Source organism: Lepus europaeus, chromosome 8, assembly GCF_033115175.1.
Source record: "Lepus europaeus isolate LE1 chromosome 8, mLepTim1.pri, whole genome shotgun sequence".
In the NCBI taxonomy this organism is placed as follows: Eukaryota; Metazoa; Chordata; class Mammalia; order Lagomorpha; family Leporidae; genus Lepus; species Lepus europaeus.
In genome coordinates, this window is record NC_084834.1 from 103,621,576 (window position 1) to 103,641,399 (window position 19,824).

The 19,824-nt window shown below is 41.7% G+C and overlaps 2 protein-coding genes and 1 long non-coding RNA gene across 5 annotated transcripts in view; 1 reads left to right on the top strand and 2 right to left on the bottom strand.

The window, feature by feature from the left end:
* The window catches only part of LOC133765101 (permeability factor 2), a 111,717-nt gene that overhangs the window by 10,505 nt on the left and 81,388 nt on the right, over positions 1 to 19,824 (bottom strand). Inside the window, exon 4 of one of the 2 annotated variants that reach the window (XM_062198690.1) lies at positions 2,846 to 3,486. The exons of the other annotated variant lie outside the window; for it this stretch is intronic. Within the exon in view, the coding sequence (XP_062054674.1) occupies positions 3,471 to 3,486 (16 nt within the window). The 3' untranslated portion in view covers positions 2,846 to 3,470. Of the gene's footprint in view, positions 1 to 2,845; positions 3,487 to 19,824 lie in introns of those variants that run through there. 2 annotated transcript variants of the gene reach the window in all.
* Positions 2,846 to 4,760, bottom strand: LOC133765100 (permeability factor 2-like). Its single transcript, XM_062198689.1, has 4 exons — positions 4,574 to 4,760; positions 4,356 to 4,479; positions 4,166 to 4,249; positions 2,846 to 3,486 (listed from the first exon to the last, which is right to left on the bottom strand). Exons 1-4 carry the CDS (start codon positions 4,674 to 4,676, stop codon positions 3,471 to 3,473), a joined length of 327 nt encoding a protein of 108 aa, XP_062054673.1. The 5' UTR covers positions 4,677 to 4,760; the 3' UTR covers positions 2,846 to 3,470.
* The window catches only part of LOC133765102 (uncharacterized), a 72,874-nt gene continuing 58,061 nt past the window's right edge, over positions 5,012 to 19,824 (top strand). For both annotated transcript variants that reach the window (XR_009866573.1, XR_009866574.1), the window contains exons 1-2: positions 5,012 to 5,224; positions 18,142 to 18,220. This is a non-coding gene — a long non-coding RNA (uncharacterized LOC133765102). The remainder of the gene's footprint in view (positions 5,225 to 18,141; positions 18,221 to 19,824) is intronic.

A 19,824-nucleotide genomic window follows, 5' to 3' on the forward strand; every position in this document is an offset into this window, starting at 1 on the left:
TTGTCAGTCAGCTTGGATGCTACTTCTGCTAGGAAGTCCTACATGCATCTCAGTTGTTTCCGCTGAACCTTGTGCGCAGGTGCATTGTGACCTTTATTAACTATTTATTAACATGGAGAGGGGAGGAAGACTGGGGTAACCTACAGGTTCATGGTATATGCAGAAAATCATGGGATGGTGGCTGTTAAATTAAAAGACCTGTGTTAGACACATACAACATACAAAGAAGGGCTGTGACCATTTTTGCAAAAGGTGAACTGCACAGTGGATAAAACCAAAACTGCAAACTTGAAAAGCTTTGATACTGACTATGCTCTGTATGTGATTTGTCCCCTAAAGGATCATGTGTCAATTTTCATTGAGGGGTAGAGCTACAGAGAGAGGGAGAGACAGAGGGAAAGAGGTCTTCCATTCACTAGTTCACTCCACAAATGGCTGCAACAGCTGGAGCTGGGCTGACCTGAAGCCAGGAGCCAGGATCTTCTTCCAGTTCTCCTACATGGCTGCAGGGGCTTAAGGATTTGGACCATCTTCCCAGGCCATTAGTTGGGAGCTGGATTGCAAGTGGAGCAGCTGACACTCAACCCCATACCCCTTTGGTTTGCTGTCGCACAGGCTGAGGCTTAACCTACTCCTCCAGCACCGTCCCCCCTAATTTTTTTAAGATTATTTTCTAAAGCTTTTGCAGAAATAGTATTGAGTAATGAAATTATATTATAGTCTTCAAGGGAGTCTTCAAAAAGTTCTTGAAAAATGCAGTTAAAAGATAGTGTGAATTTTCAATGACTATTTTGTAGACACCTCATATATTGTGATTCAAGAAAGACAAGAAAGCCAAAGTTACGAAAGAAGTTCTCAAAAAATGTAGGAAGTGAGGCAACATCTAATGGAAATATTTTTATCACACCAGAAGGTCATAATGGACATTAAAACAGCATGACAAACTGTGATAATGTGAAGTGAAATTTAGGAAAGCTGAAGATCAGCAAACATGTCACATGGAGGGTGTGACGGATCTGTATTTCAGCCAGAAAAATGATAATTAGGAAAAGTCTTCTGTATAACATTGCAACATTTTTAAAAGTGCTGATAAATTCTTTTTTTTTTTTTAAACAGACAGAGTGGATAGTGAGAGAGAGAGAGAGAGACAGAGAGAAAGGTCTTCCTTTTTGCGGTTGGTTCACCCTCTAATGGCCGCTGCGGCCGGCGCACTGCGGCTGGCACATCGCGCTGATCTGAAGCCAGGAGCCAGGTGCTGCTTCTCCTGGTCTCCCATGCAGGTGCAGGGCCCAAGCACTTGGGCCATCCTCCACTGCCTTCCTGGGCCATAGCAGAGAGCTGGACTGGAAGAGGAGCAACCGGGATAGAATCCGGCGCCCCAACCGGGACTAGAACCTGGTGTGCCGGCGCCGCAAGGCAGAGGATTAGCCTGTTAAGCCACGGCGCCGGCGATAAATTCTTTATGGCCCTTTTTAGAAAATATCTCCTGTGTGCAGTATAAACAAGTGTGATTTTTGCACTTACTTGTTGAAAAATCCTTATCTATCATTGAGGTCACGTTAGTTGATTATGTCATTTAATTCTTCTTTACTATCACTGATTTTTTACTGTTTTGCCTATTAAGTATTGAAGGGATCTGTTAGAACCTTTAATACGGTTACAGATCAGTCGATTGCTTTATTTTTGGTTACTCCATTTTGGTTTATATATTTTGATAATATATTAAGTTCATAAACCTTAAGATTGTTTCGTCTAGTTTAGAATTGCTCTATTTTTTAATTTGGAATCAACAATCTTACTCTAAACTACTTCCTTTGTTAATGCCTAACATAAATTAGACCTTAATTATTGAAGCAATCATTAAATTTATGTTAATACTGTGTATTAATAACACAATCATAGTGATTAATAAGCAATTAATATATTTATGTCAAGTTTCTTCTCTTTTGTTTTGTATGATATTACACTTCCAATTCTTTTAATTTTAATTTCAAGCTATCTGGATGCTAATATTTAAAGTTTGTCTCTCTTTTTGTGAAGATTTATATTTATTTGAAAGAATTACAAGGTGGGAGGGAGAAGAGAGAGAGAAAAAGAGAGAGACAGATTTTCCATGTGCTGGTTCACTCCCCAGATGGCTGCAATGGCAGGGGCTGGGCCAGATTGAAGCCAGGAGCCAAGATCTTTGTCTCTCCTCCTGTCCCATTTATTGTTGTATTAATTTCTTCCTTCATCTCTGTCTCTTTTTATATTATTCAAGTATCTCTTTTATTCCATTTTATCTCCTCAGGTTTTTAAGTCCAAAGTTTTGGAATTTTTGTTTTAGTGCTTGCCCTAAAAATTATGTTCTTGTGACACTGCAATTGTCTTTAACTTAATACTTCCTCTAGCAATTGAAGAACATGTTATATTCTCAATCCACTTATCTCCTTATCTTTTTGTTATCTCTGTGTTACTTTTGCATATATCTTACTTTACAGTATGTATTTATCCCTGTAGTTCCTTAAAAGGGAAAGTACCTAATTATTTGAAAAACTACTTTACCAAAAACATTTACAGAATTCCTTATTAAAATGTTTATAACAGTTCAAGCATTTGTAAATCACTAATTTCGAATAGTAAATTTGTGTGAAAAAAAGATAGTTTATACAAAACCAAAAAATTTATCAAGGTGGTCATCAGGGTAGTGTGTGCTTTCAAAAAGCATCAACTGTTCTTCCTTGAGTAAGAGAAACATAAGGGAACACGAGCACACAGTTAGCTCTAACCAACAGTCTCTCTGGATAACATGTGGGCACCCAACAGACACTGAAGGGCAAGAAGAACAAAACAAAATGTAAGCATATTATTTTTTGTAAAACTTTTATTTTTCATGTCATTTGTAAAAATAATTGTGACCCCTCTGTTCATTGTACAATGAACATTAAACAAGGCATTATGCCCTACAAGTAAGACACAGAATGTCCAAGGGAAGCATCAACATAAAAATGTTGAGTACATAACATGAGACAGTTTCAATAAATAACTGACATTCTCTTCAAAAAGTACAAAAATAGCTCTACACACACAGTCCCTTCTCCCAGCAATGATCTCACTAATTGCTCCGATGCCCAACTCCACTCATCCCGTCACAGTGGCTGACACTCAATCGCCTCCCCATAAATATATTAGTTTCCTAAGATCCAAAACCCAACAACTTCAAAGTGAACAACAATTAGGACAGAGTTATGTTTGCTGAAACACATTCATATCTTCAAATATCAACGTGTGAAATATTAAAATACAAACTTTAGGAAATAAATAAATACATAATAAATAAATAGAACTCTCATACAAAGTAATCAAACACTCTAAGCCCTTTTCCACGTGTCTTCAGAAAATCAGCTGCTCTCTTTTCATTTCCAGGTCTGTTAAGGGAGAGGACCACCCTGCACCAGCTACCACCCATCAGCTTCTTCCTTCTGCCTGGGTTAGTTGCTGCTGCCCCTGTGAAGAAAGAGGTTAGTGTTAGAGGCGCTAACGAAAGCCAAAGCTGCTCTTTCACGGTGGCCCCTTGAGACTGAGCGGGTTTTGCCTGCAGATTCTTGCCTGCTGTGTCTGGCTGTGCTCACTGCCCAGCATAGCCAAGAACCTGAGCATCTGGGTGCTTTTATAAGGAAAAAATCAGGCTGGGCCCTCAAGTACATGACTGTTTGGAAATGGACAAAGCTCCACTTGGAGTTACAGATTTACAAGCCTGACCTCACTTCAGCCATGCACGCTGCCCTATAAAGGATCATCATTTGCCTTATTTTTCTGAAACGGAGAGCGATTAAATAATGTCCACAGGGATCCTAGCCTGGACTCAGGGGGCTGTCACTGCAAAGTCCCTGCGCTTCGCAAGGCTAAGACACGTAGGCCAAAATCTAGAGCTTTCACTTTTCAGTCCGGGAGGCCACGAGGCTTTCCTTACTAGGAAGAAGGCATATTAGCACCAACGGCCAAATCTGCTTCATCTGTGAGGAACCGACCCTCACTCACACCAATGGAGGGTGCCATGCACTAAAAATTCACTTCCGGCACCGGAGCAGGCCCATGGTAGCCATGGCAAATTGCATTGCAATTTCAGGGGTGCCCGGGGTGGGAGCAGGGCCTGCAGCCGCGGGTCCCGGAGCCCCCCACTCACTTGCTGAGCATCTTCTGCAGGAGTTTCTTCACCATGGGGGCGGCGGGGTTGAGACAAGCTTCCTGCCCGGACTTGAGCGTGGCTCTGCAGAGAGAGGGGAGGACCCGCGTGAGCCTGGGGTCAGGCCGGAGCAGGTGCGGGCTGCGGCGGCGCGGCGCGGAGGCGCACAGCGGGCCGGGGTGGGACTTACATGACTTCGGTCTGGGCGCAGTGCGGGCCTGGCGACATCACTTTCACGCTCTGGATGCTCTTGAGGTGAATGCCCTGCGCGGTCTGCAGACACTGGCAGCGCAGCTCGGTGAGCGCGGGCGCCCCTGCGGGGAGCGGAGACGCGGTGAGCGGGGCTGTGCGGGACGCGCGCCCCAGCCCAGAACCCGCCCGGCCCGGGGTGGAGGGCCCGACACTCACCTGCTGCGCGCCGGCTGGCGGCCACCACCAGCAGCAGCAGCAGCAGCGCGGTCCGCAGGAGCCGGGGAGCGCGGGGCGCGGCGGGGAGCGCGGTGCGGGCCATGGGACTCGGTGGCAGGTGGTGGCGGCGGCGGGATCTGGAGCGAGTCAGCTGTGGCTGGTGTGGCCGTCTGGGCTCTGTGGCTTGCTGAGATCGGAGAACCCCTTTTATGCCCGTTCGGGGCGGGAAAAGCGGGAGCCCCCGGGCCCCGGGAATTCCCGGAGCTCCTGGTGGATCCCCGGGCGCGGTACCAAAGCGCAGGCCCCGCCCTCCTGCGTAATTGGCCCTGACCCTGGGACTCTAGGATCCAAGTTGTCTTCCTCCAATCCCTGCGGGGGGTGACTGACCGGCCGCTGGAATCAGGGCAGCTAGCGGGCCTGCGCCAGTGACCTCTGTGCAGGCGGGAGCCGGCGATTCGGGCCCTTGCGTTGTTGCAGCAGAGTTACTGTTCTGCAAAAAACACTTGAGTTGTGATTGGAGTCGGGGATCAACAACCTCTCTTCTCTCTCTCTCTCTCTCTCCTCCCTCCTCTCTTTAACTAGAGTCTTCCAAATTCCACTCATCTCTGAAGTTTTTCAATGCCCGCTTTAAGTCAATGCAGTCATCAACAGGTAAAAACTACTATCTTTTGTCTGGTATTTTCTGGTGTGAAAGATAATCACGATGAGCGTCCTTTCTCTGCTGCAGAGACAAAGACCAGGTTGGGTCACAGGGCACTGCCACGGGTTTTCAGTGTATATTTTAGAATGCAGTGCTCTGTGACTTCGCAAAGAGTGGTAATTCCAGGAGTCTCATCCTTTGGTTGTATGGGAGGCCATGAGGGTTCTGGGTTCAGGAGGATCACCTTTCCTGTCTGAGGACAGAAAAGATAGCCGGTTATGCTCTTTTACCTACTAACCTGTTGAAGGTAGAAATAGGTCTACCTGGGCAACAGGGTGTTGCCTGCAAGCGGAGCTGCAGACATAGCCTGACCTGGTGGTGGGGGCTGAAATCTCTGCTCCTATTTCTCATCTGAATAAGAAAATTAATAATAATTGTGTCTACCTTAAAGAGTTGCTGGTATTCAGTGTGTTAATATTTGTACAACGTCAGTATATATTAAGTATTATATAAACATTAGTGAAATAAACAAAGTGGAAATAGTGTTTTACATGCTACCCATTATGGTCTGAACATTTGCGTCCTCCCTGAAATCCCTACCTTGAAGCTCTAACCCACAAAGTAATGGTGTTAGGAGGTGGGGTCTTTGGAAGATGACTACTCAGGTTTAGATGTGGTCATGATGATGGGGTACTCACAATGCGATTAGAGCCCTTCTAAGACACAGAGACTGCTCAGACTCATTCATAATCTCTCTCTCTCTCTCTGTTCAATGTGAGGATACAGCCAGCAGGTGGCCATTTGCAAACTAGGAAGGTTGCCCTGAGCTGACACATCTACCAGCAACTAGATCTTGGATTTGGCCTCTAAATCACTGGAATAAATGTTGCTTAAGGCTTTGGTCTATCATATTTTGTTATAGCAAACTGGAAGACACTTCCCACATAGAAATATTCAATGGTGAGTCCTTTTATAAGCAGCAAAAAAAACTTTTAAAGAAACATAAATTTATTATTTAAACATTCAGCATCACAAAATTTGAAAGGAGGGGTGGGTGCACTTGTACAAAGTGTCTTCTTTTTTTTTTTTTTTAAATTTTTTTGCCAGGCAGAATTAGACAGTGAGAGAGAGAGAGACAGAGAGAGACAGTTATAGACAGTGAGAGAGAGACAGAGAGAAAGATCTTCCTTCCGTTGGTTCACCCCCCTAATGGCCTGCTACGGCCGGCGCTGCGCTGATCCGAAGCCAGGAGCCGGGTACTTCCTCCCGGTTTCCCATGCGGGTGCAAGGGCCTAAGCACTTGGGCCATCCTCCTCTGCCTTCCAGGGCCACAGCAGAGAGTTGGACTGGAAGAGGAGCAACCGGGACTAGAACCCTGGGTGCCGGTGCTGCAGGCGGAGGATTAGCCAAGTGAGCCATGGTGCCAGCCCAAAGTGTCTTCTAAGAGTTTATGCAAAATTTGTATTACGTGTGGGTTTCAGAGTTTTGGCAACAAAATAAATTTATTGTTTATATCCATTTTCCATGAACTTCTTGAAATTGCCTCATATTCATGAAGAATCTTATATTTTCAAATATTTTTTCTTTTACATTTTTATACCTTATATGAAATAGGAATACATTTTCTCCAAACAGTTTATTGGAGAAGATTTGAGAAATGACTGTGTTTCTGTTTTGGTCATTAAGAGCTGTGGTTGACTCACTTTTCATCTATTGCTTGAAACTAAAGAACAGCAGGAAATTTTAGCTGAAGTGTTTTCCAGACCCAGCCCAAAGCAGTGACATGAGTACTTCAGAAGAGCAGAATAATTTCAGTTAATCCATAGTGCCTGCCAAAGGGATGAGACGTGTGAAGAATCCGTCTATGATGTGTAGAATTATCTGTGTGACTCCTGAAACATGTTTAATAAAAATCATTTGCACTAATGAAATAGAAAGGCTCTTCTGCTTTCTCAATACACCACTTGTTGGGGCTGGTGCTGTAGCACAGTGGGTAAAGCCACTGCCTGCAGTGCCAGCATCCCATATGGGCACCAGTTCGAGTCTCAGCTGCTCCACTTCTGATCCAGCTCTCTGCTGTGGCCTGGGAAAGCAGTAGAAGATGGCCCATGGGAGATCCGGAAGAAGCTCCTGGACCCTGGGTTTGGATCAGCCCAGCTCCAACCATTGCAGCCATTTGAGGAGTGAACCAGAGGATGGAAGACATCTCTCTCTCTCTCTCTCTCTCTCTCTCTCTCTGCCTCTACCTCTCTGTAACTTTGCCTTTCAAATAAATAAATCTTTAAAAAATATGCCATTTATCATGATTTAATTCGTCACAGCCTCATACTAAGTTTTAGGAATTTTTAATAGCACCAATCTCTAAAGTCTACTACAATAAGCAAATTCCTTCTTGTTTTGATATGTACTGAATGCTACTTCAATAAGTTGCAAACTCATGCAATCACCAAGCCAATGGAGTTGTCAGTAAAATGGAAGCCCAGGGTACTGAATTCTATTCTATCCTGTGATGTTTTGACCACATCCTGGCTATCTAAGTCGTATGACTTTCTGTTTCTGCTGAGCGCTCATATTGCTAACCAGGCAGCCAGAAAGAGAGGTGTGCCTAAGCTTTACCATGAGCTACTCAGAGGACTTTACTGACATAACTTGTACCCTTCCCACCCCATTTCCTAACAGCTGTGATTTGTTGTACCATGGCTGTGCTTTCCAGCAGGAGAATGAAAATGTCTGAATATGTCACTAGATTGCAAGATCTGCCACCCTCCTCACCAACAGAATATCAGCATTAATCTCCCCTTACAATTTCTAAGACAATGTTTAATTTCTCCCATATCCAATCTCTAATTCATACCTGTTTAGCACTTTCTTCTTAAAGCTTTCCTCCCACTTTCTTCTTAAAATCCCAATTTCCATTAGATATCTTCATCTCTGCCCATATCAGTCCATGTGTTAAGGTGAAAAGACTCAGCTTGGAAGCTTTAGAGGGAAAGCTTGTGATCCGAGGCAGTGTTGGGCCCTCCTTCCTGCCCTTGCTGTCAGTCAGACCAACATGAGTTAGATTAATTCAAATAAATTCAGAGTGACCAAATCAGGGACAATGGCAGTTGTGCCAGAGTAAGGGGAATTGGAGGCTGTTGCTTCTTGCTGGGATTGTTAAAATGGCAAGATGCAAGTCTGGAAGTTTGACATGCTTGGTGAGAGCCTTTCTAAGAATAGAGCTTGCACAGCAAAAAGCATCCTGGCGTACAGAGACTAAGAATTACTGGAGACATTGTTAGAGCTTGTGCATGCCCTTTGTATGACCTGACTCATTAGCTGTCATTATTTTATAGTAGCTATGATCTTATTAAGCCAAATGGAGCATGTGTTTCCATCCCTCATGGTGAAAATGTCATGACTAGAACCTTCCATTTTTCATGTTGTTGCTAATGTTATTTAACAAAGATTGATTTCTTCATTAAATCCTTCTTTTCCTTCCTTTCTGTATTCATTATTAAATTAACACTTGTTTGTTTGGAATCGAGTTAGGTACTAGGAACATAAAAAGTTGCAAGATGAATTCTACTACCACCAAACCTTCAGTCTAACTGGAGAGGCAGATGTATAAATCAAAATTATGAGGCAGCCTGTTAAGTCCCATGAGAGAATAATCCATGGGTATGTGGGGGCATAGAGGTGGGACATCTTACCCTGTGACTCAAGGGAATGTGTAGGACTCTCAAGAAGAATTACACAGAAGCTGGGCACACAATCCAGGCCTCCCATGCAGGTGACAGGAATCCAAGCACTTGAGCCATTACCACTACCTCTCATGGTCTACACTAGTAGAAAGCTAGAGTCAAGAACTAGAGTTTCTCAGGCTCTCCAATAGAGGATATGTGCATAAATGCTAGGTCAAACACTAACCCTTTAATTAATTCTTAATTAATTGGATTACTTTTCCCATTCCACAATGGAAAACACTTTCTCATTTGTTCTTACCAAAAACTTTCCCATTAACCACATGGCTTTCCTCCCTCCGGTTAACATTTGAAAACACTTTCTGGCATCTACGTGGGTTGGCGTTTACTTAGAGTCTAGATACACTAGCAGCATAAAGTTTACTCCTTTAGAGGAACAGATTAGAAAGATAAATAATTACAACAGATTTCAGAGTTAGATCTGATGGGGGTTGGGCATGGTGCTTTGTAATTACAGAATAGAAGACAGAAGAGCCAATTCTGTTCGGAATTAACCCTTGAGGGACCTAGCTATTCAAATTTAGTGACTCCTTTGCTTTCACATTTTGCTGCCACCCACAGAAAACTGGAGTGTTGTGCAATCCCCTTTGCTGTGTCTGGACCTGTGAAGAAGTAAATAATCCGCATGGTTACCTACTTTATTTATTCTTCTTTTTTTCCATTAAAGAAAGAATTAACATAGCCTTTGAATACTTAACACTTCGAATACTTGAGAGTTATGTACTACTGCTTCACAAATTTTGCAACCTTTTTATTTGATTTTTTAAATAAAAATTTTGTTATTAGTTGTAGCACCCTAGCCTTGGGTTGCGGTGCTGCTGAAGAAAATTTCTTCCTGTTTGTCATTCTTTGGTGGGTTGCTTGGTAGCTCAGAAATGTCAACTGCTACTTGAAATATGTGGTCTGGGCGTAAAGTACTAAGGGAAGGTAGATGATATTTATTTATTAGGTTCCAATTTTGGATCAGATGTAGTGTCTCAGTTTTTCATGTCATTTCAGTTCTTTCAAGAATGTTACAAGGTTTTTATACAGAAGGGAACTAGAGTATAGGATCTTATAGGTGGAGTTAAAGTCAAATCTGAGAGTGACCCAGAAGCCCATTCTTTTGAGGCAGGCATTTAGTCCAGCTGTTAAGAGGCCTGCATTACTCACCTGGGTTTGATTTCTAGCTCCAGCTCCTGACTCCAGCTTCCTGCTAATGCAGATCCTGGGGAACAGGAGCAACAGTAGTTCTGTTCATGCCACCTATGTGGGAGATCTGGATTATATTCCTGTCACCTACTTTGTCTCCAGCCCAGCTCTGCCCCCTTGGAACCATTTGGGAAGTAAATCAGTGGATGGGAGTGCTATGTATCTAAAGTATTTTTTAAAATTAAGAAAGAGGCTCATTGCCTGAAAGCCAGTATTCTGTTAGATTAGGAAATAAATGAGAAGGGAAGAAGAGATTGGGTAAAAGAATCTTAATTAAATCTATGGAGTATATTTTAGGATTTGTTTTAGATTTTCTAGAAAACAATGCGTTTTTAAAAGTCTTCAGTCCAGTTTGTACTAGGAACACACAGAAATGTAGCAGTGACAACTAGCAGACCCAGAGTCTCAGCATCCCAGGTACTCCTTGGTATGGTTTGAATGTCCCTTCCGACACTCATGTTGAGACTTAATTGCCACTTAACAGTGCTGAGAGGTGGGAAGAATGCCCCAGTGAAAGGACCAATGCAGTTCTTCCAGGAGTTGGTTAGTTTTCCCAAGGGTGGGCTTCTGATAGAAGGAAGAGTGTGTTCTGGTTTTTTCTGTTTTCCCATGCTTGTCTGGTCTTCTGGCATGTTGTGACACAACCAGAAGGCTTTGCCAGATGCCAGCACCTTGCTCTTCTGCTTCCCAACTTCTAGAAGAATGAGAAACAAGCAGGTAAATTTTACTTAATCTGTAGCATTGTTATAGTTATTAAAAATGGACTAAGACATCCTCCTGCTTATTGTGTCACCTCAATGCCAAACATTTTACTGTATAAATTTCTTAGAGGCCCTGACTAGTTCAGGATCTGATATTCAGACTGAAGGCAAATGATGGACAGGGAGTGTGAAAGATCTGATTGGTCTAAGTATGTTACCTCTACTGGCTGTCAAAATGTCTTGGAGGCACGAGTGAGAAAGTAGACTCCATCATGTGGTGTCAAATTTGGTTCAAGGGACTAGAGTAATAATTTCAAACTGTAATTTATGATACACTTGTGGATCAGAAAATCAACTTTGTGAGTTGTATTTTAAAAATCATGAAAAAATAAAATGCAATATAATGAACTATAATACAATGAAATAAAATAAAATACAATAGAATATAGCATTAAGATATAATGGAATCACATTGTTCCTAAAGTTGTAATTATGAAGTGTATGAAGTTTGTAACTGTAAAGCTGTATAGTTCTGCACAAATTCCTATGGACTTACTTCTAAGGGTACAGTTTAAAAACTTGCCATGGGACCCCTAATCACTTTAAGCTGGGTGGTAAAAATATCTTCTTAAGTGTTAAAGTGACCATAGGGATAGGATTAAGTGTTAAAGTGATCATATAAATAGGATTATCATATAAATAGGATTAAGTGTCTGGTAATAATAATAGGTAGAATTAAAAAGGAGAGAATGTTCCAACATGGGAAGCAGTCTGCACAGCAGACTCATAAAATGACAATCACTTTAAGTAGCACTCTTAACTCAGAATCAGCCCCTAAAGCATTCTGGTTTGGCTGAAAAGTTCATGAGAACATGGAAAGCCAAGACACTGTGGCAAAAAATGTCCTACATGAAGGATCTCTGTGGGTGAGACCCCAGTGGAAAGAAGTGGCTATCAAAGAAAGATGCACTTTTCTCTGAAGGGAGGAGAGAACTTCCACTTTGCTTATGGCCTTGTCTAAAAACTGACAGAGTTTGTGGATTCAAAAGCCTTCCATAACCTAGGCAGCTCATGTTAAGAGATCACTGACATCATACATAAGAATGTTAATTGCTAAATTAACAAAAGGAGTCACTGTGCACTAACTCCCCATGCAGGACCTCTGCCTCTGTCCTCAGAGAGTTGTGTTATGAGAGTTAACTAAAAAAATTTGTTCTCAAAGATTTATTTCATTTTAATGTATTAAGTGGAAGATATGAACATCCCTTGTCTCGACTGTTGAACAGTTTTTATGTGTGTGTGCAAATTATTGAAATCCTTACTTTGTAAAGAGTTGATCTTATGTGTATAAAGTTAATTAAAAATGAATAGATTTAGTGGAGAATGGGACTGGTAATAGGAGAGGGAGGAAGAGGGGTGGGAGTGTGGGTGGGAGGCTGGATATGGTGGGAAGAATCACTAAGTTCCTAAAGTTTTACTTATGAAATGCATAAAGTTTGTATTCCTTAAATAAAAGGTTTCTTCGGGAAAAAATAATGGAATAACAAAATAATGGATTTTCAAAGAAATGTTGGTATTATTTTGTGACATTTCTGTATCTCATACACATGCACAACTACACAGCATTAAAAACTTCATGCACAAGATGCAGAAAAAGAACTTTAAGGAACAAAAAAAAAATCCCTTCAGTGATTTTGTTATTTTGATAAAGGCTGTGACTCTATAATAAATTCCTAGTTTGTAGATTTTATTTGCTAAGAGTTTCCAGTCAGGAAAAAAAAAAGTTTGAAGCACATTCCATTCTAATTTCATCACTCCCCTGAAAGTTTTCACAACAGGGAGCTACAGTAAATTGCTGTACAACCTGTGCTTTCCCGGCAGGAGGGCCAGCTTCCGTGCACTTCCTGATAAGGGTGGCAGCTGAAGAGTATTCTCAGCAGAGGGAAAAGGTTAACATGATTGATTTAGCAAAATTTGCTTTGATCCATTGGTCAGTTGGACCACACCTCCTCATTATATCCAACTATGAATGTTGTTTGTGTTTGGCACAAGAAAGAAAGAAATGAAAGAGCAAAATCGTAATAGCTTACAATTGGCACCCAACTTACTAGTTTGTTAATTCTTCAAAAAGATCAGTTGAAGTACTTGTATTTCAATTTCAGCATTTTTTATATTTCTCTAAATATCTTTGCTAAATGTCTTACTCAATCCACAAGATTGTTTATGATGGCACAAAGATAGCACTAATACTTACATAACAATTATAATTATTAATAATCATTATCAGCTAATAAAATATACTATACTATTTTGTACATTTTTGTATCTAAAAGAGAACTAATATTGTGTTATATGTACATGTGTGAATAAAACCTTTCTTAAAGTAACCCAAGAAATATGCACTTGAATTATATTCATTTCTCAGAATAGGAAACCATACCATGTACCATAGTAAGAAATATGGACCTTGCACTGTGAGCAAAAGAGAAACCTTGAATGTTTATACATAGGTTAGTGACATCATTATATTTATTCTTGTATTTTAGCAAAATATAACAATGAAGATAAAATATAGAAAGAGGCAATACTCCTTGAGAAATAATTATCCATACTCTCTCCAGTATATCTGGGCCCCACTTCTCACATTATCCCATGTATACAGAATAACCAACCCTTCTCTAACCATGCAATAACCATTTCGGCCACAGGGTGTTTGCACTCATTTCCTCCACTCTTTCCACTTCTGTTTGTCCCTTGACCATGAGAGAATCTCCATTGTTCCTCCTAGACCCGGGTTGCCTCTATAAAGTGCTTGCTGTCATTTGCTTCTATGATCAGTACGATAAGGTAAGGGGACTCAGGTGTTGGAAATTCCTCAGATTTTCTCTGCCTCTTACATGTTGTATGTCTTTGAGTGAGTTCCTTAAAGTTTCTGTGATTGCTTCCTCTGTCATTAAACAGGAATAACGATGAAAGAGAGTGTAGATAAAACATTTGAATACTAAGATGGGAAAGCCACATTTATATTAAATGGTTGTTTTTCTTTCAAGTATAATTTCTTTGCCAATCAACAAAATGCTATTTTTAACCTAATCAATTCTTTTTTTCCTAATCGATTCTTGATATCATAATCCAATATTGTATCATTGGGAACAACTAAGAATTATTGTCTTGTGATTAGTGGTTCCTCAAAGTGCTCTTGACAACTTGTGTTGATGGGAGGCAGGCCTATAGTAGTTTAAAACCTGATGTGTGCTACTCACTTATTCTGAGACAGTTAATTTGATCTGATTTTAAGCAAGTTTCTCTCATTATTAAAATTAGCCGCTTCAGTTTATTGAAGTACTCCAAGGTCTTGGAGTTTCAAACAGGAAATTCATTTGTCAACTTGCCTTTTTTCACCAAGAGGCAAAAAATTGCTCAAGCGTTAACAGTCACTGAGATTTCTTGCTCGAGACATTCATAGTCAGAGGGAGAAGGCTGGATATCAGGCACTGTTCATCATATGTCTTGGGACATCCCCCTGAGTGTCTGAGATTTACAGAGTTCACGGAAACCAATGCAATTGAATGGAATAGGGAGGAATCCCCACCCAAGAAGAAGACTTTAGAGACAGTCAGAAGTTTGTGTCACACATGACTTCCGTGCTGAGCCTTAAGCCACAGCTGCTGCTTCACTTGCACTGATTCAGGAAGTGCTGCTTCATGGGCTATAGCTATTGTCAGCCTTGTGACCCAAGAAACTGAACTGTTAGCCAAACCAAACTTTGTTGCACAATTCTGGCTGCTCCCTGATGGCAAGACAATGCTGAACATGATCCTTCATAGCCTCAGTCTTTTGTAGCCAGTCTATCATCCATTAAGAGGAGCAGAAATGATGCAGGTGGAGAAACAGCCTGAACTTGGCTGCAAGGAGCAACAGGATGCCACAGACTCAAGATCATGCTGTTTTCCCCTCTGTTGAAATGGCAGCCTTATGACAAATTTATGCAAATATGTTTGTGGTGTTTCCTGTTTTCCTGTTTTTCTTTCTTTCTTTTTTTTTTTTGGTCCTATCCAATGAGTGACACTAGCTCATTTTAGAGTCTGACTTCCAATTTTCCTGCAAACTAGGGCCAAGGAGCATGCCTTTCACAGAAAGGGCCAAGGCTGGAGATGCAGAATGAGAGTGAGTGAAGACACAGGGCAGGCTAAGAACTGAAAGTGGTGTCCCTATAATCCTTTCTTGAAGAGATGCTGGGGAATACTGCAGAGAGAACCTGTCATCTACACCTTGGCACTTGACTAACAGGATATGAATATACAAAATCCCTTAAGTAAAACATGTAGACAATCTCAATAAAACAAAAGAAAGTCTCAGGAAAATTAATTGGAGATTTAACATCCCCAGGGTCCTGTAGGAGCTCATTCTCAGTATGTTAAGGCTTCTCATTCTTGCCAGCTGTTACCATGACACTTGGGCCAGCTCACCTTAGCTTTAAAGAGCCCACTGATGAATTGTCAAGAATTCTGTCTGACAGTCATTAAGTGTTGGTAGCATGAATTTGGCCATGGTGAGAGTTCTTACATGGTGGAAATCAGCCAATACTCCACATCTGGGCTATTTTGGCCTACTTTCCCACTTTTTGAGAGCAGCAATCCAAACACAATACTACTTATAGCTCTGCTTGGAAATACTCCCCTATTTCCTCTCCCTTCGTCTAGCCTTTGTCTTCTACCCTTATTGTCTTCTGCTGGGATCTCTTGAACATTTCCCACCCTAACTGGTTTTCTCTTTTTCTTTCACTCATAGATTTTTCCTGGACTTCACCATCCAGGAAACTCTTATGCAAAGGAGAATTTTTTTTTTCCTCACAAGCAAAGGCTGTAGAAATGAAGTTCTAGAAGAGGAAGAATTTTATCCCCTCAGATTATAGATCTGAGTATTCCCTGCCACCTCATCCTGGGGCTGGTGAAACTTTCTCTGATTCCCTAAATTGACATTGGTAGACACCAAGTGAGTATTCTCAGTGACTGGCTCCTAATCAGCCCCAATGCTAGACACACTTTTATTTATTTAGTTATTTATTTTTTAACTAGTTAACAGCTGAAGACTGTATGACCTTGTAGTAAGGTGTGTTTTGTTTATTAAATGTGAGAACAATGTCTTTTTTTTATTGATTGATTTGAGAGGCAGAAAGAGAGGAAGAGCTCATATCTGCTGATTTACTCCCCAAATGCCCAGAATGGCTGGTGTTGGGCCAGGATGAAGACATAGGCCAGGAATTCCACCCAGTTCTCCCACTTGAGTGTCAGAAACCCAACTACTTGAGCCATTGCCTGTTGCCTCCTGGAGTCTGCATTAACAAGAATCTGGAGTCGAATCCTGATAGAGGTTGTGAGTGTCTTAAATGACATCTTTATTGCTAAGCCAAACCCCTACCCCATGACAGTGTATTTTAGAACTGAAGGGAAGAAGACAACATTGCCTCAGTAATCTGTGTACATTTCCAGTGAAATACTCATGTTCTAGCACCAAGATAATTGAAGGATGTCCATGAATCTAATTGTGGAGTTTAAAATAATTAATGTAGACACTAGAGTAAGAATTGAAGCTACAGATTCCTTAGTTCTTAGAGCTTTCTTTTGAGAACTAAGACTACATGTCTCAATATGATTTAACTCTTCGATACAGGAAAGTTCTTACATAAAAATAAAACTGAGAGTAGGCATTTAGCTTAGTGGTGAAGACATCAGTGTATCTGGGTTCGATTCCTGGCTCTGGCTCCTGACTCCAGACCTTGAGAGGCAGCAGGTGATGGTTCAAGAAGTTGGGTTCCTGTCACCCATCTGAAATTCCTGGACTGAGTTCTGGACTCCTGTTTTAGACCCAAACCCAGCCTGCACCATCTCTTTCTCTCCTCTCTCTCTGTCTCTCTCTCTCTCTGTCTCTCTCTCTCTGTCTCTCTCGTTCTCTCATTCTCTCGTTCTCTCTCTGCCTCTCAAAAAAAAGTAATTAAAAAACTTTTGAAGAAAAATCTGTCACCCAATAAAAGACTTTACATTTGCTAAAGGAAATTCTTGTGAATCAGTTTACTAGCTGTCAGTTTGCTCATCTGGGATAACAGCTCAGTCACCAGATCACACTTTGCTTATTGAGTTTCTTGTCAAAATCATCATGGTCTCATGTCTGCCTAAACTGTTAACATCAGTAACTCTGCCTAATTCCAGTCAGTCTCCTGCCTTGATAGAGTGGTTTTAAACCTTTTGAGCCTAGACTCTCTCATGCTCTTTCTGAAACACTAAGATTATGAAGGCGTTGTTTTCCTTGTTGAATAAATCTAATAAACTTAGCTCTAGCAGATTGGAAGAGTTTTTAGTTGATATTTCTGAAGATTGAGAGTTTACACATTCTACAGAGAAAGAATGTAAGAATGAGGAAGAATGCATTTAGGATGGCCTAGTTGGGTATAGTTGTGTGTGACCTTCACTTTGCATTCCATACTATGACTTTTGTGCCCTGGAAATGCCTGGCTGTATGTTGTTCTACAAATCTGGTGCTGTGATTTGTGAATGCTTTAATTGTGGTCCTCAAGGGTTCGTGTGTTGGAAGCTTGGTCCCCATTGGTATGTATTGAGAGTGATAGATATGTATAAGAGATGGGTCCTCGTAGGAAATTTTTAAGTAATTGGGCAAATGTAGCTCTCACAAGACCCCAGTTTGTCTGGCTTCCTGTATCACCATGTGACATCCCCTCTCTCATGCAGCCCCACCATGATGACCTCTGGCACACAGTGGTACAGCTAAGGAAAGCCCTCACCCAAGCCAGCACCATGCTTTTTGGACTTTCAGCCTCCAAAACTGTGAACCAAATGAATCTCTCTCTCTTTTTTTAAATTACCCAGCTCCAGGTATTTTGTTAAAATGCCAGAGAATGGACTGATACACTTGAAAAACACAAATTTTGCTGAAACAAATGATGTCATTTTTTCTTTGGGGTCAAGGGGAGCAGGGGAGACATTTTGAAAGTATTCCTCTTCAAATATTCACCTGGTCTAACACTATTTATTACAATTATCTTTGAAAACAATAGACTGCAATAAACATCTCAGTGGATTTGAGATTGATGTTAGGCTACCACTTTAAGTAGATCTAAGTCTCTTAAAAATTATGATTTTTTTTTCACTTAAAGTATAATTGAATTCTGTTACACTTTAATAATAATAACATTTATTACATATATATAGCCTCTGGTAGACCCTGGACTAAATGACTTTCAAACTTGTACCCTAATTCTACATTCCTCTTTTCTAGGTTTCTTCTATCAGCTTTGTTTCACACAAGGAAGTGGAGATAGAGAGAAAGCAGCTGGGTCACATGGTATCTCACAAAGGTAGGATCCACATCCTTTTGTAGACCCCACTCTGGAACACTGGAATGAGTCTGGTTGTTTTCTGACTTCCAGTGAGGGGACAAAGATCAGTGTATCGAAGGCAGCAACAGGGCAATGTCTTCTTGAAAACTTAATAAAGCCATAAATTCAGCAGATGCAAGTTTTGTAGGGCCTGAAGCTCATATCATTATAGAACCTCTTTAAAAGAAAGAATACAGGTTAGAATGTATAGTTAGGTGCAAACATAATTTTTATGTTAAATAAGAAATCATAATAAATCACAGATTTGTAAAGCTGAAAAAATATCATCAACACAAAACCCAGAAAAATAATGTTTTTACTAAATAACTGCCTGTGTCATGTTTGTCACATCAAGAAGCTAAAGATTGGGGCTAGCACTGTAGCGTAATGGGTAAAGCTGCCAACTGCAGTGCCTGCATCCCACATGGGCACCAGTTTGAGTCCTGGCTGCTCTACTTCCTATCCAGCTCTCTGTTATGGCCTGGGAAAAGCAATAGAAGATGACCCAAGTGCTTAGGCCCCTGCACCTACATGGGAGACCTGAGAGAAACTCCTGGCTCCTGGCTTTGGATCGGCACAGCTCTGGCCATTTTGGCCATCTGGGGAGTGAACCAGCGGATGGAAGACTTTCTCTCTCTCTCTTTCTCTCTCTCTCTCTCTTTCTCTCTCTTTCCCCCCATTCTCTCTGTCTCTGCCTCTCTAACTCTGCCTTTCAAATAAACAAATAAATAAATCATTTAAAAAAAAAGAATTAAGGCCAGTGCGGTGGCTCACTAGGCTAATCCTCCGCCTGCAGCGCCGGTACTCTGGGTTCTAGTCCCCATTGGGGCACCAGTTCTGTCCCGGTTGCTCCTCTTCCAGTCCAGCTCTCTGCTGTGGCCCAGGAAAGCAGTGGAGGATGGCCCAAGTGCTTGGGTGCCTGCACCCGCATGGGAGATCAGGAGAAGCACCTGGCTCTTGGCTTCAGATCAGCGCAGCGTGCTGGCTGTAGCGGCCATTTGGGGGGTGAACCAGTGGAAGGAAGACCTTTCTTTCTGTCTCTCTCTCTCACTAACTCTGTCAAATGAAAAAAAGAAGAATAAATATCTTAGTTATCTTATATCTTCCATTGTTACTAAAACTATGAGATCCTCATAAATCATGCAGGCCATTCAATTCCCTTGTTTTGTATTAATGTTGACATCTAAGCTTATATTGAGCCACATTAACTTGGAAGAGAACACCAACAATTAAAGTAGGTGATTTTTTTTTTTTGACAGGCAGAGTGGATAGTGAGGGAGAGAGAGATAGAGAGAAATGTTTTCCTTTTTGCCGTTGGTTCACCCTCCAATGGCCGCTGCGGCTGGCACATCGTGCTGATCCGAAGCCAGGAGCCAGGTGCTTCTCCTGGTCTCCCATGCAGGTGCAGGGCCCAAGCACTTGGGCCATCCTCTTCTGCCTTCCTGGGCCACAGCAGGGAGTTGGACTGGAAGAGGGGCAACCGGGATAGAATCGGGCGCCCCAACCGGGACTAGAACCCGGTGTACAGGCACCGCAAGGCAGAGGATTAGCCTGTTAAGCCATGGCACCGGCCAAAAATAGGT